Below are 27,991 nucleotides of genomic sequence, written 5' to 3'. Positions count from 1 at the left end.
CCTTTCCGGAGGTCGCGGTGCAGCTTCAGGGACCACGTCGGTCAGTGACAAGCGAGGGGACTAATCCCCCCTCAAAGGGGAACCATAGGCCGACGTCGGGTTCCGTAACAATTGGTGTCTGGGTGTGAGATACGGACCTGAAGCGCTTAGCGCGCTCAAATTATGAGTGGGCCGAAATTTTTGTTTTATAAAATCTTAAATTTAAAATCGTGCCATGGATAGTCAAGGCGGCGGGATGCTGGTGGGGGAATTAGAAGAGGGGTTAGGGGTTAGGGGTAACCCAGGACCACAGGGAGGAAATGGAGGAGGAGAACAATGGTGAAGTGGTTGAGGAGGTATCAGGTGCGCAAAATGGCGCCCTCGCGCACCTGGTGGTAGCGGCACCAAATTTAGCCACGCCCATGGTCGCAGCAGCTGAGCCCGAGATGCCAATGAATCTGGACCTGTTTATGAAACAGATGATGGCTTTTATGGTAAAAACAGACGATAATTTCAAAGGGATGGAAAACAGAATGAGGGACGAAGCGAGGGGTACCAGCGAACAGTTGGGAAATAAACTTGAGGGTTTGGACAATAAATTTGAAAGGTTAGACAACGGGATAAAAGAGGTGAAGAATGGGTTAACGGGGCGAGAAGATAAGATGGAAGGCAAATTGCGGGAAATAGGGGAGCAATCCGCCCGGGAAATCAAACAGATGGGGAACCAGATAGAGGAGGTGAAAATCGGGTTAGAAGGTAAATTGGATGCTCAGAGGGATGAATTAGAACAGATGAGGGCGGCATCTACTAAAGAAATGGAGGAGATGGGGGAGGAAATAAGACGAGGTGTAAGCGAGGAGGTCTCGGGGGTACGCGAGGAGGTAAAGCGAGGTGAGAAGCGTATGGAGAAAGAGGTGAGGAATAATACGGCTAGGATACAGGGGGGCATAGAGGGTCTGACGAGGGGAGTAGAACAGCTGACAGTGGGACAAAAGGAACTAGTGGACCAAGTGGAAAAGAACACTGCAATAATCGGGGGGTTAAAAGCGACACAAAAGGACATTAAAAATGAGTTAATAGCGACAAAGAAGGAATGTCAGATGGTACATGAGGGGTTGACGAAGAGGTTGGACGAGGTGACAGAAGTAAAGGAGACGAAGGACCGGGAGGTGAGGAGGCACATAGAAACGGTCAAGGTGGCCTTAGAGGACGAAATTGAGGGGGCGCACCGGGAAATGAAAGAGGTAAAGGAAAAATTAGAGGAAGTGGAAGAGGGGGTGAGTGAAATTAAGAAGAGACGGAGGGAAACTAAAAAGGAGATAAGGGAGGAAGTGATGGAGTATGTGCAAGGTCTGTGTTCAAATCATGATATGTGCTCACTAACCAAATAAAGAGTTTGCAGGTGGCAGAGGAGGTGCGACGACGAGGTACCGAGGTGAGTGATGATATACGCGGAAATGTATATGGTGTGAGGGGAGATTCAGTTGGCTTGGGGGGTGGTGTAGACCCGGGTGTTCGTGAGGGACCAATGGCGAGGTGTATGACTGGTCCGGAGTGTATGGAAAGAGGAGGTGTGCAAGGAGGTCTGGCTGTGGGGAGTGAGGGGGGTGCTGGTGAGCAAGGGTGTGCGGGTATGGAGTGGGTAGCGGGTTGCGGAAGGGCGACCCAGGCATCGACACCAAGAGGGGTAGTGTTTGGAGGGACGGGGGATGCGCGGGAGCCCCCCGGGAATAGCGCACTGTGGGAGCCCGAACGGTTTGGTCCCGCGTTGATCCCGCAAGGAGTGACGCGCGGGGTCCGGCCTTCGGCCGCCCACAAGGTCCCACTCGCGCCGTATGACGGCAAGAGTGATTCGAGGGCGTACCTGGCGCAGTTTGAGTACGTGTGCCGAGGCAATGGTTGGAATCCGGACGAAGGTGGAGTACACCTGGTGGGGGCACTGCGCGGTGCGGCGGCGGAGGTGCTGACAGCTTTACCACCGGGTGCTCTCACCCTGTCAGCTCTCCGTGCGGCTTTAATTAATCGTTTCGGAATTGAACAGCAAAGCGAGCTTGTTAAAGCGCAGCTAGCTCAGTGAAAACGCAAGCCCCAGGAGACCATCGGGGAACTTGCCCATGACATTCGCCGCGCAGTCGGAATCGCACACGCGGACATGGCAGCGAGTTCACAGGAAAGCCTGGTGCTGGATCACTTTATCCAGGCCCTTACGGATCTGGAGCTCCGACAACAGCTCGCCATGTGGCGCCCGCAGACCATGAGTTAGGCGGCCGACGCTGCAGCCCGTTGGGAAGCAGCGAGGCCCCTGGCCCTGGGAGGCGAGCGCCACGCAGTGGCGGTGCGTCAGGTAGGGCCCGCGGTGGGGGGCCCTGACCTGGAGAGCATGGTTCGGAGGCTGGTGGCACCTCGGCGCCTAGCGGGACCTGGACCATGGCAGGCAGCTCCAGCGGTGGCACCCGGTAGTCCACGACAGAGTACCCCAATTCGGACGTACAGGGGGGGAAATTTGGAATACCGGAGGCAAGCACCTTACCAGGTGAGGTGCTATAACTGTGCTCGGCTGGGTCACCGTGCGTGGGAGTGTCGAGCTCCGTGCCGGGACGGTCCCCGCCCGCTGATGCCCTCAACTCCGCCCCGTATCGATCGGCCTAGCCGACCTCAGACACCTCCCCGCCAGGACCCGGGAAACTAGAACGTGCCGGGCATGCAGGGCGGTGTTCGGCAGTAGGGGATGGAGAGGAGCCCTCATTGACGCGACAGGTCATTCATTGTGGCCAAATTGGAGCAGGTAGTTTAACAATTCGATGCAAAATTGCCGGCGTGGGGGTAGATGCCGTTGTGGACACGGGAGCCAGCGCCACGATCATCAGCCCCGTGATCCTTAATTCGAGTGCAGACGGCTGGGGTAAAATCCAGCGTCTGGAAAATCATAGTTTGCAGTTGGCTACCGGGGCAACGGCTCCGATCATAGGGCGTGGTTTTGTAACCCTCAAGTTGGGATCGGTAAAGAGAGAGATAGAGGTTTGGGTGGCGGAGGTGTGCGACCCATGCTTAATAGGGTTGGATTTGTTGACTGCCAGCGGTTGTAAAATCGACTTGAGCCGGGGGATCCTGCAATGGGGAGTGGAAGAGCTACCATTGGAGGGGGTGAGCACGGCCGAGAGGGTGGAGCTGGAGGCTCCTGAGGCCGTGACCATCCCTCCGGGGGCCGAGGCCATAGTGCCGGCCCGATGGTCAGCTCGCCCGACATGGCAGGAGTCCTGCGGCCTGGTCGAACCGGTGGCAGCGCGATCCATACCTGGTTTAATCGTGGGCCGCACCCTTGTAAAGACGGACGGGCCGGTGGTGGCCGTCCGAGTAATTAATATTAGTACAGAACCACGCACTATAGTGAGGGGCACGAAGGTAGCTGGCTGCACCCCAGTTAGAGAAGTCGCGTTAGTGAGGGGCGAGAACGTCCAGCCGAGCCGGCCCCAGGGGGAGCCTTCAATAAGTAGTAGGAATTGGCCCGATCCCATTTGCGAGATGGTAAATCGTAGTAGTGTAGAGTTGGGAGGTACCCAGAGGGAGGCCTTACACAAACTGGTTGGGTCCCATTTGGACCTCTTCTCCTTGTCCACCGAGGATATTGGACGTACGGGCCTGGTGAAACATCAGATCCACACCGGTGAGGCCCGGCCTATTCGTCAGGCCGCCCGACGGCTCCCATGGAGCAAGAGGGCGGAAGCTGACGAGCAGGTTGAAAAAATGCTCGACGCAGGCATGATCGAGCCCTCGGGAAGTCCTTGGATGTCACCTGTTGTGCTGGTCAAAAAGAAGGATGGGACCACGCGGTTCTGCGTGGACTATCGCCAGCTAAACAACGTGACACTCAAGGACTCATATTGATGCCAAGAACCCCCTGCCAAGAATTGATGACACCCTCGATGCCGTTGCGGGCTCAAATTGGTTCACAACTTTGGACCTCAAGAGTGGGTATTGGCAGGTGGAGATGGATCGGGCAGGGAAGGAGAAAACGGCATTTTCCACAGGTAAGGGGCTGTATCAGTTTACTGTGATGCCGTTTGGTTTGTGTAACGCCCCCGCCACCTTTGAGAGATTAATGGAGCATGTGCTAGGCGGCATGCCATGGCAATCATGCCTGGTATACCTGGATGACGTCCTAGTACATGCCAAAACATTCCCCCAGGCGTTAGCTAATTTGGACCAGGTGTTCGGGTGCCTCAAACAGGCAGGGTTGAAGCTGAACCCGAGTAAGTGCACCTTGTTTGCAAGAGAGGTGGCCTATCTAGGTCACGTGATCGGCCGCGAGGGGGTAAAAACGGACCCAGACAAAATTAAAGCGGTAGAGGAGTGGCCCGCAACACATACCATCAAGGAGGTGCGGGGATTTTTGGGACTCTGCTCCTACTACCGGCGTTTTGTGGCGAAATTTGCGGAGTTGGCCCGTCCCCTCCACCGGCTTACGGAGAAGGGGACGCAATTTAATTGGACAAGGGAGTGCCACGAGGCCTTCCAAAAATTGAAGGGGTGTTTAACATCCGCACCCCTTCTAGCTTACCCCACTAGCGACGGGACATTTACCCCGGACACGGATGTGAGCCAGGAAGGATTGGGCGCAGTTTTGTCTCAGACACAGGAGGGTGTGGAGAGAGTGATTGGTTATTATAGTCGGGCCTTAAGTAGGCCCGAACGAAATTATTTATGTTACTCGCAAAGAGTTATTGGCTATGCTGGCTGCCATGAACCATTTCCACCTGTACCTGTACGGGCGGAAATTTTCGGTTCGAACTGACCATTCCTCCTTGCAATGGCTCCTTCGGTTCAAGGAACCGGAGGGCCAAATTGCAAGGTGGTTGGAAAAGTTGCAGCAGTACGATTTTGATGTGACCCATAGGGCCGGGAAGGCCCATGGTAATGCAGACGCACTCTCTCGGCGTCCTTGTCTGGGGGAAAACTGCAAATTTTGTGCGAGACACGAGGAGAGGGAGCAATTGGGCGATTCTGCCCCGATTCTCGTCGTCCGGGCAACCCGGGTGAGAGGGCCAATTTTGCCACTAACCGCGGAGGAAGAATTTGGAACTTTGGCGTGGAGCACGGCCCAGCAGGAGGATCCCGTTTTGGGGTCGGTGTTCAAATGGGTCAGATTGGGGCAAAGACCAAAGGGGGAAGAGGTCACCCCCCTCGGGGCGCAAACAAAGGCGTATTGGGCTCAGTGGCAGACCCTGGAATTGAAGGATAACATCTTGTATCGCAAGTGGGTGGAGGTTCCCTCTGAGAGAACTTCCTGGCTGGTGATAGTCCCTGACAAATTTAAGACCGTCATATTACAACAGGTGCATGGTATCCGCTCCGGCGGCCATTTGGGCAGGACAAAGACAATATCTCGGGTCCGCCGGAGGTTCTATTGGGTGAATATGGGGCGCGACATACACGACTGGTGTCGGAGATGCGACGCCTGTTCTGCCAAAAAGGGACCAGCACGGAGGATGAGGGCCCCCCTTCAATTACACCAGGTGGGGGCCCCCCTTGAGCGGGTGGCTATGGATATTCTAGGACCGCTGCCCCGCACCCGCCAAGGTAATAAGTATATCCTCGTTGTAATGGACTATTTTACGAAGTGGCCAGAGGCCTACGCCCTCCCCAACCAAGAAGCCGGGGTTGTAGCGCAGGCCTTCGTGGAAGGATTTGTATGTCGGCACGGGATTCCACAGGAGCTGCACACCGATCAGGGTCGAAATTTTGAAAGCCAATTGCTAAAAGATTTTCGCTCTTTCACGAGCCTCGATCTTGTATACAAAAAAACAAAAAAACAAACAAAAAAAACGATGTGTGCAGACTCCTGTCAATTCGATAAACCAGGACCACGCCCTTGCGGCCACAATCTGACGGGATGGTGGAAAGATTCAATCGAACATTGATCCAACAACTGGCATTGTTCACCACCACCCGCCAGGATGACTGGGACGAACATCTCCCGTACTTGTTGATGGCCTACCGAACCAGCCAGCACGGAGCCACCGCATGCAGTCCAGCGTTGCTTATGTATGGGCGGGAGTTGCGGGCTCCCGCCGACTTGCTATGCGGTCCCGTGCCAGACACCACAGATATCCCGCCGAGGGAGGATTACGCACGTCACCTGGAGGAAGGCATGGAGAGGGTCCACGCCTTCGCCCGCCGCCAGCTCCATCTGGCGGGGGCCAAGATGAAGCGCAGGTACGACGACCGGAGCCAGGGGAGTCAGTACGCTCCGGGTGATGAAGATTTGGTTCTTTAATCCCCGGAGGCGGAAGGGTAGGTGCCCAAAACTCACCTCCCCCTGGCAAGGCCCGGGAGTCGTCCTGTCACAAGTCTGTGACGTGGTCGTTAAGATCAAAATGGGGCCACGGGCCCTCCCTCGGATCGTCCATGCCGACCGGATAAGACCTTATGCCGGCGAGCAGGCGCCCTCGTGGATCGCCTCGGCTCTAGATGCCGAGGCAGGACCCAGTACCTCTTGCGACGGGGACTCGTAGTGTCAGAGGACTGGGGGGGGATGGTAGTGAGAGATGCCCGATGTGGTGGGATGGCAACTCTGCCATCCCTCACAACGGGGGGCAAAGGAGCAATAGCTATGGGGTTTATGGCAGTGAAAACTAGCCCGGGAGGGTTAGGATATCGTGTGTAGGGATCTAGAGAAGATGACCATAGGTAACGGTAAGGTTAGGTAGTGACACCAATACCTGTAGTGGGGACGCAGGTATATTAGTTGGATAATAATGACGGGGGAGCGCAATAGTTTAAAGGGGCGACTGGGAAGCGGAAGTTCCAGAGGGGAGTAGTTAGATAAGATGATGCCGTGTGAGTGTTGAAAGTGTACTCAGCAGCGTATTGTGAGAAGTGAGAGATGAGTGACATTGTGTTGAGTGGATGAGATTGCACAGGTGTGCAACTGAACAGGTGTATGGAGCAGTGTGTGAGTGAGTGATGGTGATGTGTGCTGTGTTGACCAAATGGTCCAGGAAGGAAGGAGGGTGCAGGTGGCACCAGGTGAGATTGCACAGGTGTGCAACTGCAGGTGAATGGAGAATGGTTGTGTGAAATACATGGAGTATGGAATATATGGAGTATGGAATGGATGGCCGTGGAGTGAGTATGGTGGAAACTGTGGAGTAGAGTGGATGGTGCGAAGGTGTGAATGGGGGAAAAGCGGACCCCTATCACGAATACCCGGGGAGGGTAGTTTAAGAGTTAGGTAGAGGGAGTAGATAAATTGTGGTTGGATATTGGCATCTGTGGTGTGTGGTGGAAGAATGATGGTTAGATGGGTGCATTAGTGACGTGGAAATGGCTGGGCGTGTGGCCTGTTAGTGTGTGTAGTTGGTTGACCACTCCACCACTGTGAGGATGTCGGCCAGGTGAGGCCGCAGGTGGGCTCTGGGAGCCGGTAAAGTTGTGGATGGGGCCCGAGGATCCGGAGGACGGACCCGGGTAGCCCAGTGCCAGAGGGCACCGAGGGGTGACAGAGCCAGGAGGGGCCTTCCCCAGTTAGATAGGTTAGGGTGAGGAGCAGGTAAGCTCGGGTGGCAACTGCAGTGGTGGAGGTGTGCAGGTGGGTAGGCCTGCTGGGAGAGCCACACACCCCAGTCCTGAAATTGTGCAAGGGCACAGGGAGTTGCATCGGGGGAGTGAGACCCCAAATTGAGGAAGCACCACAGTTTGGTCAATGGGAATTTGGTTCTTAAAACCGCATAGAGTAAGATGGCCAATGGTTTGGCAGGGAAAGACCCCGGGTAGTGTAAAGGGTGTCAATGTCATTTAGAGGATAGTTAGGATTGAGAATCTCCTCGCACCATCAACATCCACTCACCTGGGATGACGTACCTCCACACCATGCCATGTTTTTATTATTTTGTGCAGATGTTTGGAATGTGAGACGCATCATGACGTGGGTGTGACATTGTGCTGTTGTTCCATCTCTCCCTCCTTATGAGGATTGATGATGAATTGGGTGATGGCAAATTTTGGATTAGTGGGAGTGAAGACGAATTTGATATAGGGGAAATATGGGGAAGACGAGACATTAGTGACGAATTTGTAAATGTGTAGATTGTTGTAAATATGGGGTAAGGGCAAGGGTAGAGTAGGTGACGGGGGGGGGGGGGGGGGGGGGGAGGGGGGGGGTGACGACGTACGGTAGGGGGGACGAGCTTTCTCACTTCGCTCTCCGTACGCACCTCGTCTTGCATTGCCTTTATTGCTGTGTACCCTTGTGACCTTACCCCTCGCTCACCTGTCTTTCCCCCCCCCCACCCCCCTTGTCTCCCACACGAGGACTGTGCGCCACTGGGCGCCGACGGCAGCGTGCGTGAGTCCGCCATTGTGCGCCCGAAACTCTCGCAACCACAGCTGTCTGCATCGATGCACCACGTATGGACCACATGTCTGTGGCTGAGCACCACTTGTGGACCCCATGGGTTGGGGCATGGCCCCTCTGCTGGAACCGGCCATGAAGGCCTGAGATCTTGCTGGCGGACCTTGGTCACAGGGCACCGATGCCCCACAGGTGAACCACCCCCTAGTCGGCCCTGTGGGCCATAAATAAATAAAAACGGACACGTTTTGTGCAAGTTTTATGTCCAAATAGGCCGCCAGCAAAGAAGATGACAACAACTGGAAAAACGACACTAGCCAGCAGAGGGACCCGAAGAGCAAGAGACCACCAGCAGGGTTTGTTTGGTTATTTTTATTATTGAACTGTGGTGACTGTGCACCGATTGGTGCTTGAGGGTGCTTTGGTGCGTTTTGGGTGCTTTCTGGTGTGTCGATGCAGGGCAGACTGTCTTCCCCCCCCCCCTCCCCCCCCCCCAAAAGAACAATCACAGGTCCTGGGTTTCGTATTGTAAATAAAAGTAGCGTCAACTGTAAATAATACTCCCCCATCGTAAATGTATAGTTTGAAGACAATTCCGCAATTCGGTTAGCTGTGGGCGTAAATCTGTTAGGCAGGGTGCAATGGAGCAGCGGGACATATTTATTTGTGTTTTAAAACTGTCACACTCAGGGTCAGGTTAAATGTAGAGGGAACTACACCTACGTGCCACACTAAAAGTAAAGGTAATAGGCCCGGGACGTGCCTAAGAGGAGGAGGGTGCAGTGTTGTGGATATGAGAATTATGTTTTTTTTGTTGTGTAGTACATTGTAAAATATCACCCTCCTTCCTCCAGTTGTGTATAAAGTTCAAAAGGGCGTCCCTTAATTAGGTCATATACCATCACGTTAGCCAATCATAGATTTTTTTTTTTTTTTTTTTTTTTTTTTTTTTTTTGTATACAAGATCGAGGCTCGTGAAAGAGCGAACATTAATCACACAGAAAGACAAACCGACACATAAAACATATAACATAGGGAGCGGTAGACAAGATGGGGGGAGAGGGGGAAGGACACAAACACAACATTTGAGAGCAGGGACCGAGAGACATGGAGACATCGAGAGATCTGAGAGAGGGCGAGGGCTTTGGGGGGGGGGGCATGGGAAGGGGGAGGTGGGAGAGGTATAAAACATATGGACACTGCCAGGACTTCCAGGAAAGAAGTTGGAATTTCAAACAAGGTGGATCTGGGGTGAATTAGCGGGGGTAGAAAAGATCAAGGTTTTGGATGGGGGAAGATAAGAGATGGTGGTGAACAGCTGTTTTAAAGACCTGGAGGGAGGAGTGGGATTGAAGGGAGTGAGGTAGTTTGTTCCAGAGGCGGGAGAAAAGAGGAATGAAAGAGTGAAGGTGAGCGGAGAGCCGAGATTTCGGCAGTTTAACCATCAGAGGGTTGCTGGCAGATCTTGTGCGACCTGTAGGAATATTTGGGGGACAGAGCACAGAGAGAGCTGGGGGTGCAAGGCCGGAGAGGAGTCGGTAGAAGACAGAAAGACCACCTACCTGCCTGCGGTGAGTGAGTGAAAGGCCCTCAGAGATAGCTTCATCGCGGGAGATTCCAATAATTCTGAAAGCTTTGGTTTCAACAGCGTGAAGCCGAGCTAGGTGTGAGGCAGGAGCACCGGCCCATAGGGGAGAACAGTATTCCATTGAGCTGCGGATGAAAGCCTTGTATGTGGTGAGGAGCTCAGGTGTGCCGAGGAAGGACTTCGCACGACGGAGGATGCCCAGTCGGCGACTGGCTTTGGAGGCCAGCTTGGAAATGTGGTTTTCCCAAGAAAGATCATGGCAGATAGTGAGACCCAAAATCTTGAGCGACAGAACTTCTTGGAGAGGATTGTTGAGAAAGTAGATGGGAGGGTTGTCCAGTCGATCTTTTCGGAGAGACATAGTAAGAGTGTGAGATTTGTCAGGATTGAAAGACATGTTCCACTTGTTTGACCAGTCTGTGATTTTGTCCAGGTCTTCAGAGAGTGAGGAGGCAGCAGACTGCCGATCTGAGGGAAGAGGAATGGAGCGGCAGAGAGTGGAGTCATCAGCAAAGAGATAGAGAGGATTTTCGAGAGAGTCAGAGAGATCATTGATGAAGACCAGAAAAAGCACGGGGCCCAGAACACTGCCTTGGGGAACTCCAGCCTGAACAGGAAGAGGAGATGAGAGAAACCCATTCAGGGCCACACGTTGACGACGACTAGAGAGGAAGTCCGCCAGCCATGCGTGGAGATTTCCATGGATACCAAAGGAGGAGAGTTTGGTGAGCAGAGCGGGGTGCCAGACCGTGTCGAAGGCACGTGATATGTCGAGGGAGACAGCTCTAATTTCCTGTTTGGCATTGAGGACCTCCATCCATTGTTGAGACAGCAGAAGCAGCATGTCCAGAGTAGAGTGACCTGGTCTGAAACCAAATTGATGATCAGAGATCAAGCCATTGGAGAAGAGGAAAGATTTCATATCAGAAGCAATGATGGATTCCATGACTTTGCTGATAATTGGGAGAAGGCTGATTGGTCTGTAGTTGCTAGGATCTGTTTTTGCACCTTTTTTGTGCAAAGCGGTGATGTTGGCTGATTTCCAAGCAGATGGCAGTTGACCTTGAGCAAAAGAGAGGGTGAAGAGAACAGAGAGAGGGTGAGATAGAGCAGCAGAGCAGGATTTTAGGACCCGTGGGCTGATGCCGTCGGGTCCAGTTGCAGAATCAGAGTCGAGGGTTGACAGAAACTTTTCCACCTTGTCAGGAGGAAAGGACACGGAGTCCAGGAGCAGCAGGGTACGACTGGGTATGGTGGGTACAGAGAGGGATGGGTTTGGTACACAAGATTTAGAGGCAAACACAGAGTTGAGGCATTCAGCTTTTTCACGTGCGGAGTCAGCTGTGTAGCCGTTTGAGGTAAGGGAGGGGATGGAGGGGGAACAAACACCAGAAACGGATTTGACCAGACGCCACCAGGATTTGGAAGAGGGAGACAGATAAGAGAGTTCGGTCTTGAGAACGGAGAGATATTCTTTCCTGGCTCTCCTGAGGGTGGACACACACTTGTTTCGGGCTTTGTGAAAGGAAATGAGATTTCCTTCCGTTGGATTTGCTTTCCAGGAGACGAAGGCAAGTTGTTTCTGGGCAACAGCCTCACCACAAGATTCCGTGTACCATGGACGGGAGGAAGGGTATGACAACTGAAGACGAGATGGGATAAATCTGTGCATGAGAGAGAGCAATTTACTTTGGAAGAATTCCCAGGATGAGTTGATGTCAGAGGTGGTAGAGATGGGAGACCAGTCCAGATGATTGATGGCTGCTTGAAGACCGTGCCAGTTGGCCTGAGTGAAATGCCAGACTCGTCGACGCTGAGCAGGCTCCCTGAGGATGGTCAGAGAGATGTCCACTTTAACAAGGACATGATCAGATGATCCGATCGGAGCAGAAGAAGAGCAGCAGACATTTTCAGGGAAGTTAGTCATAACCAAGTCCAGAAGAGAAGATGTTCCGTTGACTGAGATCCGGGTCGGGAAATTGACAGATTGTGTCAGTCCCAGTGAGTCGCAGAAGTCCTTTGCTGAGGAGCCATGGCTGGTGAGAGAGGTACCCACACCCAGCCAACTGGCATGATGACAGTTGAAATCACCACATATGAGGAAGAGAGAGTTGGGATGAGTAGATAGAAGTTGGTCCATATCATCAGACAGCGAGATGTAGATGGAGTCATCACTGTTTGGTGGACGGTACAACACACATATGAACAAGAGGTGGGAGCGAAGGGGAAGCCGTAGCCAGAGGTATTCCTGGGGGTGAGGTGGAGAGAGTGCAGTGCAGGGCGAGTGAGGAAGAGAGTTTTTGATAAAGATAGCAACCCCGCCTCCAGGACGAGGCTCAGGTCTATCATACCGGAGGAGGGAGTAGCCCGGGAGAGATACTATGGAATCAGAGACATCATAAAGGAGGAAAGTTTCTGTTAAACAGATCACGTCTGGTTTGACAGAAGCAACCTGTATGGAGAGATCAGTTAAGTTTGAACGAAGGCCCCGGATGTTTGAGGTCCATACCGTTAATGAAGAGGAAGGGGGAGCATCAGATACAGAACAGGGGGGAGGAGGGGTAGGGTAAGATGTGGAAGAGGTGGAAGAGGTAGGGAGAGCTGTTGAAGGTGTGTCAGAGATTTCAGAATAGCTCGGAGAAAGGGAAGGATGGGGCGGACAAAAGGTTTGATGGTGATTGGGTGAGCCACAATGAGGTGTTATTTGAGGAGGGGTAAGAGCGAGGCAGAAGGTTGGGGGAGATGGAGGTGAGAGTTTGAAGGGGGAAGAAGCGGGGAGGACGCTTTGAGGAGGGGGAGTGAGAGGGGGGAAATTGAGAAGCAATGAGGGTGGGGAGATTTGAAGGGGAGGGGTGAGGGGGGAGTTTGGGAGGGAAGGGACAAGGCGAGGGATTTGAAAGGGATGGGATATGGGGGAGATTTGGAGGGGAGGGGTGAGGCAGGAGTCTAGGAGGGGAGGGGCGAGGGGGCGTCTTGGCGGGGAGGGGTGAGGGGGTAGTTTAGGAGGGAGGGGGCAAGGGGGGAGATTTGAAAGGGATGGGTGATGGGGAAGATTTGGAGGGGAGGGGTGATGGGGAAGATTTGGAGGGGAGGGGTTATGGGGAAGATTTGGAGGGGAGGGGTGAGATTGGATTTTTGAAAGTGTACGATTTATGGGAAACGAACATTTATTGCAAAATGAGTTTCTTGTGTAGGTTAAGGCTCTGTTCCCACTAGTTGACATTCTCCATTGCACCAAGTGAAATAAGGTAGATCCCCTTTCATTTTCATTCCCAAAGCCCCATTCCCAAAGCCTCTACTGCCAACTGCATTCGCCGCCATTGCCCATGTGCTCCAACTCGGAGAAGAAGGGCGTGGCCCGCCCATCGTCATCAAGAGGTGGAGCCAGGAAGCCCCAACGACCAACCAAGAATGAGTGGGTATGGCTCAAGAGGGCGGGGTTATAAAACCCGTTGCATCAGCCCCCACCGAGAGTTGCGCCAGAGACGGCAGATGAGTCGAGACGAGCCCTCGGAGAGAGAAGGGAGACACGTCCTGAGGTGAGCCAGAGAAGCAGTTTTGGCTCCACCAGCAGTTTTGGCTCCACAAGCAGCGTTGACTCCACCAGGCAGTGTGGGCTCCACCAGGCAGCTTCGACCCGTTACCCCGCGGGAACCAGGATCGGTGGCATCGGTGACCGTCGAGGTCCAGCCCGACGTCCTGTGCGGGATCAAGCCCGAACCATCTGCCCCAGCTGAACCTTCCCATTCCTCCTTCCAGTCATTCCTGCCTCCATTCCCCAGTCGTGTAAGTGTGATCGTAGTCTGTCTTTTGTCTTCTCCTTGGGTTTCTAAGTAAGACTGTAATAGGTAAGCTAAGTTTCACTGTGTCCTTCTGGTCCGTCCCTCTTTCTGCCTTTATTTTATTATCCTTCCTGCTCCTTGGTTTCTTTTGGTTGTAAATAGTAATAATAAATCATATTCGTATTTCCTACCTCTTGTCTTCTTCTTCTTCACATCCGTCGTCTTTGTCTTTTCCCCATTGAATACCTGCGGCACGATTTGGCCAATGTTAAGGAATCGGGTTAGTCTTTGTTAACGGTTCGGGCCGCGGCTGCCATCCGCTCGGCAAATTAACATCTTATCCGCGGTCACGAACGAAGCTGCTCACCGGCCTTTCCGGAGGTCGCGGTGCAGCTTCAGGGACCATGTCGGTCAGTGACAAGCGAGGGGACTAATCCCCCCTCAAAGGGGAACCATAGGCCGACGTCGGGTTCCGTAACAATATATATATTGTTACGGTTCGCGGTTAAGGATGTTGTTTGCCGAGCGGAGGCCCCGCGACCTAACAGTTTTCCCGACTCACCCGATTCACCCAGACGTTGGCCGTATCGCGCCACAGCTATTCAATCAGGGAAAAGACAAAGACGATGGATTTGTGAAGAAAAGGAATAAAAAGACGAAACAAAGGTTGAAAATACTACTACATTTATTTACTATTTACAGGCTCAAAATAACCAAGGAGAAGGAAAGATAAGAAAATAATATACAGAAGCTTTTAGAGACACAGTGAATTCCTTATACAAGCTTAATTAAATACCCATGACAGAACAAACAAAACAAACTCACGTACGCAAAAGGATGGAAGGGTAGGAATCGTTTGGAGGGATGAGCAGGTGGGATCACAGGGCACAGCGAGCAGGTCCACTCCGGGCGGGAAGCGAGGAGCCGGCAGCTCCTTGTATTCGGCTTTACAGCGCACGCCGGCAGGGTCACTCGCTGCCCCGTCAGGGCTTCACGCGGCTGGTTGAAACGGGGCTGGACTCATCTGCCGTATCTCTGGTGTATCTTCTTTCTCTCTCTTGGACCTCACAACCCAGCTCTCTCTTTTGTACCTCACCACGCAGCTCAGCCTTGGACCTTTTTGCAACTCTCTTTGGGGAACGTCCCGCGGCGGGTTATATAGGCCCCGCCCCTCAACCTTCGCGAACCTCCTTGATGTTTCTCGCCACACCCTCTCCAAGTCCAACCCCTTGTTCGTGGTTGGTTGAGTGGGGCTGACTCACTCCTCCCCTCTATGACGAGGTGGGGACCCGCCTTTCTTCCCCAACCCTGCCTCGTGGTCAATGGCGGCAATTGGAGGGGATGTAATTGCCAATTTGAGGCTTGGCCATTACGAACGGGGAAATGGAGGTTTTTGGGAATGGGAATGAAGGAATCTATCTCTTTTACTTGGTGCAATGGAGTGTCATGTTACTGGAAGACAAGGCCTTACTCTAAAACACATAATAAAGATATAAGCTACTGAACAAGGGTTTTATCGTGTCCTTCAATGTGGTGTTTCATGGAATTAACTACCTGGACGCCCTTTTTGCCTTTACACAACTCTGGAGGCAGGAGTGGACATAATCAACAATGTTACACAGCAATTTCCAATACAATACACACAATCAAAAACATACAATCCTCATATACGCAACACTGCACCCTCCTCCTCTTAGGCACGTTCCGGGCCTATAACTTTAAGTTAGTGTGACACGTAGGTGTAGTTCCCTCTACTTTTAACCTGACCCTGAGTGCGACAATTCTAAAACATAGATAAATGTGTCCCGCTGCTCCATTGCACCCTGCCTAACAGACTCACGCCCACAGTTAACCGAATTGCGGAATGGTCTTCAAACTATACACTGACGGTGTGGAGCATTATTTACAGTGACGCTATTTTATTTACAAAACTCAACCCCGGACCTGTGATTGTTCTTTCTGGGGGGGAGACAGTCTGCTCTGCATCGACGCACCATGAAAGCACCCAAAAATGCACCAATACACCCTCAAGCACCAATCGGTGCCCAGTCATCATAGTTCATCAATAAAAATAAATCAACAACCCCAAACCCTGCAGGTGGTCTCTTGCTCTTCGGCTCCCTCTGCTGGCTATTATTATTTCTTCCAGATGTTGTCTTTCTTTCATTTTCTTACTGGCGGCCTATTTGCAATAAAACTTGCCCAAACGTGTCCCTGTTTATTTATTTTATTTATGGCCCACAGGGCCGACTAGTGTGGTTCACCTGTGGGGCATCGGTGCCCTGTGGCTAAGGTCCGCCAGCAAGATTTCGGGCCCTCATGGCCGGTTCCAGCAGATGGGCCACGCCCCAACCCATGGGGTCCATAAGTGGTGCTCGGCCACAGACATGTTGTCCATAATGTGGTGCATCGATGCAGACAGCTGGTTCTGGGAGTTCCGGGCGCACAATGGCGGACTCATGCACGCTCCCCTCGGCGCCCAATGGCGCACAGGTCATGTGGGAGACAAAAGGGGGGAAGACAGATGAGCGAGGGGTAAGGTCACAAGGGTACACATCAACAAAGGCAATGCAAGGCGAAATGCGTACGGAGAGCGAAGTGAGAAAGCTCGTCCGTACCGTACGTCACCCCCCCCCCCCTGTCACCTACACTACCCTTGCCCCTACCCCATATTTACAAAAATCTACTCATTTACCAATCCGTCGCTATCGTCACGTCTTCCCATATTTCCTCTATTCCAAATTCGTCCCCACAATCCCTCTATCCACAATTTACCATCACCCAATTCATCATCAATCCTCATAAGGAGGAAGAGATGGAACAACAAAGCACAATGTCACACCCATGTCATGATGCGTCTCACAATCCAAAACATTTGCACATAAAAAATAATCAAAACAACCTGGCATGGTGTGGAGTACCTGTCACCTCAGGTGAGTGGATGCAGATGGTGCGAGGAGACTTCAATCCTAACTATCCTCTAAATGACTTTAACACACTTTACTCTACCCGGGGTCTTTCCCTGCCAATCCATTGGCCAACTTACACTATGGGTTCTAAAAACCAATTCCCATTGACCAAACTGTGGTGCTTCTCAATTTGGGGTCTCACTCCCCCGATTCATCTCCCGGTGCCCTTGCACAATTTCTGGGCTGGGGCGTGTAGCTCTCCCAGCAGGTCTACCCACCTGCACACCTCCACCACTGCAGTTGCCACCCGAGCTTACCTAGCTCCTCACCCTAACCTAACTAACTGGGGAAGGCCCCTCCTGGCTCTGTCACCCCTCGGTGCCCTCTGGCACTGGGCTACCCGGGTCCGTCCTCCAGATCCTCGGGCCCCATCCACAACTACCGGCTCCCAGAGCCCACCTGCGGCCTCACCTGGCCGACATCCTCACAGTGGTGGAGTGCCCAAACCAACTACACACACTAACAGGCTACACGCCCAGCCATTTCCACAACTCTAATGCACCCATCCAAATACCATTCTCTCACCCGCACCACAGATGCCAATATCCAACCACAATTTACCTATACCCTCTACCTAACACTTACACTACCCTCCCCGGGTATTCGTGATGGGGGTCCATCCTTCCCCCATTTACACCTTCGCACCATCCACTCCACTCCATAGTTTCCACCATACTCACTCCACGACCATCCATTCCAATACTCCATATATCCCACACTCCATGTATTCCACATTCCATGTATTTCACACAACCATTCTCCATACACCTGTTGTTGCACACCTGTGCAATCACACATGGTGCCACCTGCACCCTCCTTCCTTCCTGGACCATTTGGTCAGCACAATACTCATCACCATCACTCACTCAAACACTGCTCCATACACCTGTTCAGTTGCACACCTGTGCAATCACACCTGTTCCTCACACACTTTTCACAATACACTTCTGAATACACCTCCAACACTCACACGGCATCATCTAAACTACCTGTTGCCCTGCTAACTGAGTGCTCCCCGTCTTCCCTTTAAACTAAGCACATACCACGTCATTATCATCCACCCTAATCTACCTGCGTCCCCACTACAGGTATCAGTCACTACCTAACCTTAACGTTACCTAAGGTCATCTTCTAGGTCCCTATCATTATATCCTAACCCTCCCGGGCTAGTTTTCACTGCCAAACCCCATAAATCTAGTGCTCCTTTGCCCCCGTTGTGAGAGATGGTGGATTGGCCATCCCATCACATGGGGCATCTCTTACTATTAATGTTGCTCGTCCAATTTCCACAAATCAAAAATTTTCCAATTACTGCCAATTCTACCCACTATTCTAAATTTCGTATCAAATCACTATCACTATCATCATCATCATCACAGTCCGCTATATCCTAGCCTCGGTGCGTCATGACATCATTAAACTCGGCTTCGCAAAGCCGAGCAATGAATTCGGGTGGTTTGGTCACCTGCAGGTTGAATCCGTCCGGCTTTCGGTTCAAGGGAGGTGGTTTGGTCGGGCCGAGATTCCACGCACCATCTCGGCACGGTACCTTGCGGTCCCGGGCCTGATGGCTCAATCTCCCCCGGTCGGAACCCCGTCCCCACGAGGGGGCACCGTGCCGCTTCCTCCCACTCGCCCTTGAACCGTACCGGTCGCCTCGCCCGCCAAGGCCCGGACTCGACCGTGCAGGGCAGGGCCAAGCCCGAATCGGCAACGACGCTACGAAGAGAAACGACGCAGCTTCGATCCGCACCGGGCCTCACATCCAACAAAGGGCTCCTCGCACCGAGTGCTCGCATCGGCTATCCGTCGCTCTAACCGCTAACCCGGTTACCGTCGATGCTTCACCTGCATGCTCACACGCATACGCTACCCCTTTCACCCTCACCGAGCTCGGTGCTACAACGCCGTCCGTACATTCCACCAACGCTCTCCCCGTTACACACCACCCCTCTCTCGCACACTCGCTGTTTGCACACTCGCCGTTCGCACACTCCCTTAACACACCTCGCGCACCGTCTTGCGCACTCTCCCTCGGTACGTACTCCGTACCACTCAACATGGGCGTGCACCCTTGCATCCACCCACTAACGCGCTCACATGGGCTCTCCCACACCCACGCCATGACCAACTCAGGTGTGCTTCCTCGCACACCCTCAACCATTCCAAGCGTGCATTCTCGCACCCGCTCCACCACCAACTCACTCTCCGGGTCACTCTCACCCTCGCACGTACACTCCGTATCGCTCTCACTCCTTGTGTCACACTCCGTACACCCCGACGTGCATTCTCGCTCGCACTCGGTATCACACTCGCGCTTCGTAACACGCTCACCCCTTGACGCACACGTATTGCTCTCACTCCTTGTGTCACACTCCGTACACCCCGACGTGCATTCTCGCTCGCACTCGGCATCACACTCGCGCTTTGTAACACGCTCACCCCTTGACGCACACGTATTGCTCTCACTCCTTGTGTCACACTCCGTACACCCCGACGTGCATTCTCGCTCGCACTCGGTATCACACTCGCGCTTCGTAACACGCTCACCCCTTGACGCACACGTATTGCTCTCACTCCTTGTGTCACACTCCGTACACCCCGACGTGCATTCTCGCTCGCACTCGGTATCACACTCGCGCTTCGTAACACGCTCACCCCTTGACGCACACTTTTTTTCCACACGCGACCCTTCACCAACGCCCGGGTGCTTCCTTGATCCCCATCGCGCGACAATTCTTTTGTCGTTAAACATCCTCCTGCAAAATCTACCCGCACAATATACAGCACGACTCACCTGGGGGATCCTTTTCTCCACGCGCACCTGCAAACTCTTTATTTGGTAGTGAGCACATCATCATGATTTGAGCAGGGACTTTGCACATTTTCCATTTCTCCCTGCAATTCCCGGGCTACCTCCGTCATCTCTTCAATTTTAATTCCCAGCACTGCTTTTTCTTTATTCACCTCGACGACCGCTGGCTTTAATAAAACACCCTCCTCTACCTCAGCGGTCGCCGGCTTTTCCAAACCCCGGGTCGCGATTTCTACCCCTGTCATTGTACCCGTGCTTTTCTCAACTTCGTTCAACCGGCGCTTCTCGACCCGCGTTACCTCCTCGTGCACCCTTGGGACCCTCTCGCCCACCATGCGGTCTCTGTCCCTCTGCTCCCTTTCCTCCCTATCGGCCCTCATTCCGTTCGTTGTTGCTTCAATTTGGTTTCTCCATTTCTCCCCCTCTATTCTCAGCATCTCGGTGAATTGCGCCATGAAGGCTTGCATTTGGACCACGCCCATTGGTTCCGCGGCCGTGGCCCCCTCAACCACGTGCGCGAGAGCACCATTTTGTGCGCCTGATGCCCCCTCAACCACATTGCCAATGTTCTCCTCCTCTCTTTCATCCACATACATTTCCCCGAGGTCCTGGGTCGATTCTACCCCGTTTATCTCTCCCACCGACATCCCGTTGCCTTGACCAGCCATGGCGCGATTTCAAAATTCGGGTTTTGCTTTAAAACAACACAAATTTCGGCCGCTCTAAATTTTGACCAAATTTTTTCCTACATGTTTTTAAAAATTTGGTTCGGGCCTCGGATCTCACACCCAGACACAAATTGTTACGGTTCGCGGTTAAGGATGTTGTTTGCCGAGCGGAGGCCCCGCGACCTAACAGTTTTCCCGACTCACCCGATTCACCCAGACGTTGGCCGTATCGCGCCACAGCTATTCAATCAGGGAAAAGACAAAGACGACGGATGTGAAGAAAAGGAATAAAAAGATGAAACAAAGGTTGAAAATACTACTACATTTATTTACTATTTACAGGCTCAAAATAACCAAGGAGAAGGAAAGATAAGAAAATAATATACAGAAGCTTTTAGAGACACAGTGAATTCCTTATACAAGCTTAATTAAATACCCATGACAGAACAAACAAAACAAACTCACGTACGCAAAAGGATGGAAGGGTAGGAATCGTTTGGAGGGATGAGCAGGTGGGATCACAGGGCACAGCGAGCAGGTCCACTCTGGGCGGGAAGCGAGGAGCCGGCAGCTCCTTGTATTCGGCTTTACAGCGCACGCCGGCAGGGTCACTCGCTGCCCCGTCAGGGCTTCACACGGCTGGTTGAAACGGGGCTGGACTCATCTGCCGTATCTCTGGTGTATCTTCTTTCTCTCTCTTGGACCTCACAACCCAGCTCTCTCTTTTGTACCTCACCACGCAGCTCAGCCTTGGACCTTTTTGCAACTCTCTTTGGGGAACGTCCCGCGGCGGGTTATATAGGCACCGCCCCTCAACCTTCGCGAACCTCCTTGATGTTTCTCGCCACACCCTCTCCAAGTCCAACGCCTTGTTCGTGGTTGGTTGAGTGGGGCTGACTCACTCCTCCCCTCTATGACGAGGTGGGGACCCGCCTTTCTTCCCCAACCCTGCCTCGTGGTCAATGGCGGCAATTGGAGGGGATGTAATTGCCAATTTGAGGCTTGGACATTACGAACGGGGAAATGGAGGTTTTTGGGAATGGGAATGAAGGGAATCTATCTCTTTTACTTGGTGCAATGGAGTGTCATGTTACTGGAAGACAAGGCCTTACTCTAAAACACATAATAAAGATATAAGCTACTGAACAAGGGTTTTATCGTGTCCTTCAATGTGGTGTTTCATGGAATTAACTACCGGGACGCCCTTTTTACCTTTACACAACTCTGGAGGCAGGAGGGGCCATAATCAACAATGTTACACAGCAATTTCCAATACAATACACACAATCAAAAACATACAATCCTCATATCCGCAACAATATATATATATATATATATATATATATATATATATATATATATATATATATATATATATATATATATATATATATACATACATATATATACATACATATATATACATACATATATATACATACATACATATATATACATACATATATATATATATATATATATATATATATGTATATGTATATATATATATATATATATATTATAATAGCCATAGATGATTCTGTCTGTCTGTCTGTCTGTCTATCTGTTGGGTGTCTGTCCGGGGTGTGGCTTACTCGGTTTGCAGAGTAGCTCCACCCATAGCTCCACCCATTCTGGGAGTGGCTATAAACAAATATCCACCATTTTATTAACTCGCATAGCTTTGAGTCCTGTTTTGTAGGCCCGTGGTGTCTTGCTCTCCCCCAGTTTTATTTCAAATCAAATTCGATAAATCATTTCATTTTTCACAGTCGCTAACATAGTTTTAGACTCGGTTGAAAAAAAACGGGAAGAAAATCCGATGAAAGTTGCCGTTTATAGAACGAAATGAATTCTCAAAGGCCTGTAACTTCAAGGCCATTGAGTCTCTCTCACGCCTTTATCTTCAATCTAACTCACCATATGATTTCATTTTTATCGATGGTTTTACTTTTAGACTCGGTGTCAGCAATAATTGAGAACAATCCACACACGCGGGAAAATGCAGAGATATATTTTTTAAAATCGCGTCATGGTGTATCATACACCGCCCAACATGACACCGCCGGCAATGTGTCGATATATATTAAAAATTCGCTTTTGCTTTTCCGTTATGATATATTACTATTTCGTTTGATGATAGTCGTCACAAAAACGTCAACAATGATGCCGACATATATTTCTTCGTTTTTATTTCATTCAACATATTAGCCGGAAGTAAAATATGTTTCAGGAAATTACCGAGAGATATTTCTTCATTTTTTTTATTAGTTATGTGCGCATACACTTTAAATAGGTTTATTTGAAATCTTTAATTTTCCACAAACATTCCACACACGCGGGAAAATGCAGAGATATATTTTTTTAAATCGCGTCATGGTGTATCATACACCGCCTAACATGACACCGACGGCAACGTGTCGATACATATTAAAAATTCGATATATCATTTCATTTTTCACAGTCGCTAACATAGTTTTCGACTCGGTTGAAAAAAAACGGGAAGGAAATCCAATGAAAGTTGCCGTTTATAGAACGAAATGAATTCTCAAACGCCTGTAACTTCAACTTCAAGGCCATTGAGTCTCTCTCACGCCTTTATCTCCAATCTAACTCACCATATGATTTCATTTTTATCGATGGTTTTGGACTCGGTGTCAGCAATAATTGAGAACATTCCACACACGCGGGAAAATGCAGAGATATATTTTTAAAAATCGCGTCATGGTGTATCATACACCGCCCAACATGACACCGACGGCAACGTGTCGATATATATTAAAAATTCGCTTTTGCTTTTCCGTTAAGATATATTACTTTTTCGTTTGATGACAGTCGTCACAAAAACGTCAACAATGATGCCGACATATATTTCTTCGTTTTTATTTAATTCAACATTATTAGCCGGAAGTAAAATATGTTTCAGGAAATTACCGAGAGATATTTCTTCGTTTTTTAAAATTAGTTATGTGCGAATACACTTTAAATAGGTTTATTTGAAATCTTTAATTTTCCACAATATAATTTACTTGCCATTTATCATTTGATGATTACGAGACAAATTCCTCTTGAGGATCGTGACAATTCATGCGCTGCGTGGAAACTTCTATTTCCAAAATGAATGAGACGATCGATGAAGAACGCAGACTTGAACAGGATGCAGCAAGAAAACGAATGAGACGGGCGAACGAGTCCATCGACGAACGTCAATGCAAACTTGCGGGGTCACCCGTGGGAATCCCACGGGCATGGATGTGTGTGACATTTCGACATATTGAGTTAGATGCTGCACATTCATTTTTACAAAATGGTTACTGGCAAGTCATCAGATCCAGAAATGGTGTAAAAACCACCGTTTAGAGGCCATTTTTCCCCGCAAAGCGGGGGTTGGCCTTTTCGGGGACCGTGGTAGTTGTTGTTTTTTTGTCCCCTTTTTGAAGCAATGTTTTACGGCCGGATGCCCTTCCTGACGCCAACCCTTTTTGCCGCCTTCAACGACAAACAGGGAATTACCAGTGAACTGGTACTCAATTAGCCGACCTCGGAAGGATGACAGGCTGAGTCAACCCCCCTGGCATTAATTCGGCGATCGACCGAGATTCGAACCCAGGATCCTAAGCCGGCACCCTAGCCGCTAGCCCAACACCAGAAATGGTGTCATGAACACAATTTATTTACGCACAAGCACAAAAGCAAGACGGGCCGATTTCCGATTCCGACGGGCCGACGGGCGAGACGGGCCGATTTCCGATTCCGACGGGCCGATTTGGAGCAAGAAAAAGAACGAGACGGGAGAAAAAGGAGAGAAACGAGACGGGGAAAGCCGATTGGAGAGGCGAGTGAGGCGCGATTGGAGAGGAGTGTGAGGTGCGATTGGAGAGGAGTGTGAGGCACGATTGGAGAGGAGTGTGAGGCATGATTGGAGAGGAGTGTGAGGCACGATTGGAGAGGAGTGATTGGAGGGGAGTGTGAGGCACGATTGGAGAGGAGTGTGAGGCACGATTGGAGAGGAGTGTGAGGCGCGATTGGAGAGGAGTGTGAGGCGCGATTGGAGAGGAGTGTGAGGCGCGATTGGAGAGGCGTGTGAAGGATTGGAGAGGAGAGGAGTGTGAGGGATTGGAGAGGTGAGGGATTGGAAAGGAGAGGGATGTGAGGGTTTGGAGAGGAGAGGAGTGCTAGGTGGAGAGAGGAGAGTGTCAGGTGGAGACAGGAGAGTGTCAGGTGGAGACAGGAGAGTGTCAGGTGGAGAGGAGTGAGGGGTCACATATTATGTGAAATAACTAAATTCACACCATTTCTGGATCTGATGACTTGCCAGTAACCATTTTGTAAAAATGAATGTGCAGCATATAACTCAATATGTCGAAATGTCACACACATCCATGCCCGTGGGATTCCCACGGGTGACCCCGCTAGTGTATATATATATATATATGTATATATATATATATATATATATATATATATATATATGTATATATATATATATATATATATATATATATATATATATATATATATATATATATATATATATATATATATATATATGTATATATGTATATATATATATATATATATATATATATATATATATATATATATATATATATATATATATATATATATATATATATATATATACACTAGCTTGGTTCGGCTCGCTGCGCTTGCCTCACCAATAGTCGTTACTGAGGAACAGGCTTATTTTAGCTGAGGATAATGACTGTACCTGAGTCGCTGTGTTATCATGATTTTCAACAATCATAATACAAACAATTATTTTGCACAAATGTATTTGTTGTGTTTGTGATATTACATTTTTAAAGGCAATTTAGGTTGAAGATTTAGGTTGAATGTTTTTTTTCAAGAAAGAACCCCTCAGCACACACATTGGGGAAGGGTAGGTGCAGACTGGAAGTTTGGGACGATTACACCTCACCACCACGTAATTCAAAACACCTCACCACCAAGTAATTCAAAACACCTCACCACCAAGTAATTCAAAACACCTCACCACCAAGTAATTCAAAACACCTCACCACCAGGTAATTCAAAACACCTCACCACCACGTAATTCAAAACACCTCACCACCACGTAATTCAAAGCACCTCACCACCACGTAATTCAAAACACCTCACCACCACGTAATTCAAAACACCTCACCACCACGTAATTCAAAGCACCTCACCACCACGTAATTCAAAACACCTCACCACCACGTAATTCAAAACACCTCACCACCACGTAATTCAAAACACCTCACAGCCATAAAACACGTAATAAAAACACCTCACAGCTACTAAATTAAAAACACCTCACCACCACGTCATTTAAAAACACCTCACCACCAAGTAATTCAAAACACCTAATCACCAACTAATTCAAAACACCTCACCACCACGTAATTCAAAACACCTCACCACCACGTAATTCAAAACACCTCACCACCACGTAATTATAAATACCTCACCACCACCTAATTATAAATACCTCACCACCACGTAATTATAAATACCTCACCACCACGTAATTATAAATACCTCACGACCACGTAATTATAAATACCTCACCACCACGTAATTATAAATACCTCACCACCACGTAATTCAAAACACCTCACCACCACGTAATTACAAATACATCACCACCACGAAATTCAAAACACCTCACCACCACGTAATTCAAAACACCTCAACACCATGTGATTTAAAAACACCTCACCACCACGTCATTTAAAAACACCTCACCACCACATAATTCAAAATACCTCACCACCACGTGATTCAAAACTACCACAACGTTATTAAAACCACTTCACAAAAACACCATTTGAGGAGCCTGGTGTTGGCTTAGCGGTTAGGGTGCCGGCTTGGGATCCTCGGATCCTGGGTTCGAATCCCGGTCGATCGCTGAATTAACGCCAGGGGGGTTGACTCAGCCTGTCATCCTTCCGAGGTCGGCAAATTGAGTACCAGCTTGCTGGGATGAATGATCACGGTGTGTACCCCGATTTAAAATAGGTACAGCGTATCCCTGCGCATCGTAAGAGCGTGACCAAGGGTCTGGCGTCAGGAAGGGCATCCGGCCATAAAAGCATTGCCTCAAACAGGGAACCATGATTGTCATGGGGCCCGCAAGGCTAACCCTCGCTCTAGCGGGGAAAATGGCCTTAAAACGATCATTCATATATATATTATATTCACAACCACGGAAACAAAAGTTTGAGGGAGGTGTTAAGTGACAACACAGACACTGCCCAGATGTGTAGATATATTGATAAATGACTGTACCCGAGTTGCCGTTTTGTCATGGTTTAAACCAATCATAATTCAAACAATATTATTTTGCACAAATGTATTTGTAATATACGTGATATCACATTTTATAAACAATTGAAGTTGAAAACGTAACGTGAAAAAAAAAAGTTTTCCCGAAAAAATCCCCCCCCAAAAAAAAGAATTGGGAATTTTTTCAAAAAAAATACTCTTCGGACATACCGACGGGAGAGATATGTGCATACCAGAAGTTTGGTAGGATTTCACAAAAGTTTGAGAAAGTAGTTCATTGACGAGACAAGACAACACAAAACAACACAACACAACATAGACGCTGCATATATCTCCACCTTCAAATCTGTATCTCAGCCTTTTTACTCTTCTGGCTCCTTAAATATCCCAGGTCTAACTGCTTTACTAAAAGTCTTCCTCACCCCTGAAGCATCCCTGGTCTCACCGACTTTAAGTCTTCCTCACCCCCATAATTTGCTTTTCTCTTGCCCACAAGTTTCACTATCGCCCATTATTAAGTCTCCCACCCTCTTTCATCTCTCAATCCCAAAAGGTGATCTCGTTTTTTTCTTAAATTCCCATACTCCAAAGTCTCTCTTACCTGCTCAGGGGCGGATCCGGGAATGTAAAGACAGGGGGGGGTGCATGAAACTATAGTGTTGAGGGGGGGGTAAAGGGGGGTCTGGGGGCCCTCCCCCAGGAAATTTTAAAAAATTGATCGTCAGAAACGGCCTTACGTGCGTTCTTGGACGTTTCTGCAGTTCCTTGTGTTCTTCCCTGGTTCAGCAGATTCGCACCGCCTGCGCCCTCATCCTGGATCGAAGGAGGGGGGGGGGGTGCGCACCCCCTCCCCCCCCTGGATCCGCCCCTGCATAGCTTATGTCTCCATCGTCCCCTTAATTTGCTTCACCCACTTAAGTCTGTCTCTTAGCCCGAAAGCCTCTCTCACCACATTAAGGCTCTGTACTCAAATCTATTAAACCTGGTGATAGCTTAACGGTTAAGGTGGCTGGCTTGAGATGTTTGAGATCTTAGGGTCATGAGTTTGATCCCCTGCCATTCCGTTGAATTAACACCAGGTGGGTTTACTCAGCCTGTCATCCCTCCGAGGTCAGCAAAATGAGTATCCAGATGACTAGCAATGGGGGGTACTGCATCAACTGCATCAGCTGTGCCCCCAGAAAATGATGTAACCAGCAGCCACAGGCTGCGCACAAACCACCACCTAAATCTATTCAACTTGAAAATTCCCATGTTATTCATTCCCACGTTTTTCCAATTTTGGAATGCTTTCCAGCCTACCTTAATTTGCTCTTCATAATGGCAAACCCCATAATAATGCATTGCCCATGACCATGTTTTATGTTTACGTAATAAAGATATTCAGGAAGTGGCACCAAAAATAGAAGCTCATTATTATCCAAACTAAAAGTTTCTGCCATAAACTTGTAAAAGTTGTTTTTGTTTTGTTGACCTTTTTCTTTTTCTGCAGGCCGTGAAATTCACCAACAAGCTGATTTGGTTTTTCTCCTCGACATATCAAATAACG

General features: G+C 49.9%; 1 protein-coding gene across 7 annotated transcripts in view; it reads left to right on the top strand.

The window, feature by feature from the left end:
- The window catches only part of LOC137425676 (collagen alpha-3(VI) chain-like), a 100,729-nt gene that overhangs the window by 17,939 nt on the left and 54,799 nt on the right, over positions 1–27,991 (top strand). For all 7 annotated transcript variants that reach the window (XM_078776971.1, XM_078776969.1, XM_078776968.1 and 4 more), the window contains exon 8: positions 27,935–27,991. This exon is cut by the window's right edge and continues 278 nt beyond it. In XM_078776971.1, the coding sequence (XP_078633097.1) occupies positions 27,935–27,991 (57 nt within the window). The remainder of the gene's footprint in view (positions 1–27,934) is intronic.

The sequence above is a fragment of the Myxine glutinosa genome, chromosome 4 (genome assembly GCF_964187855.1).
Source record: "Myxine glutinosa chromosome 4, kmMyxGlut1.1, whole genome shotgun sequence".
Lineage (NCBI taxonomy): Eukaryota > Metazoa > Chordata > Myxini > Myxiniformes > Myxinidae > Myxine > Myxine glutinosa.
The sequence above is the reverse complement of the archived record's forward strand: the minus strand, read 5'-3'. Positions and strand labels throughout refer to the sequence as shown.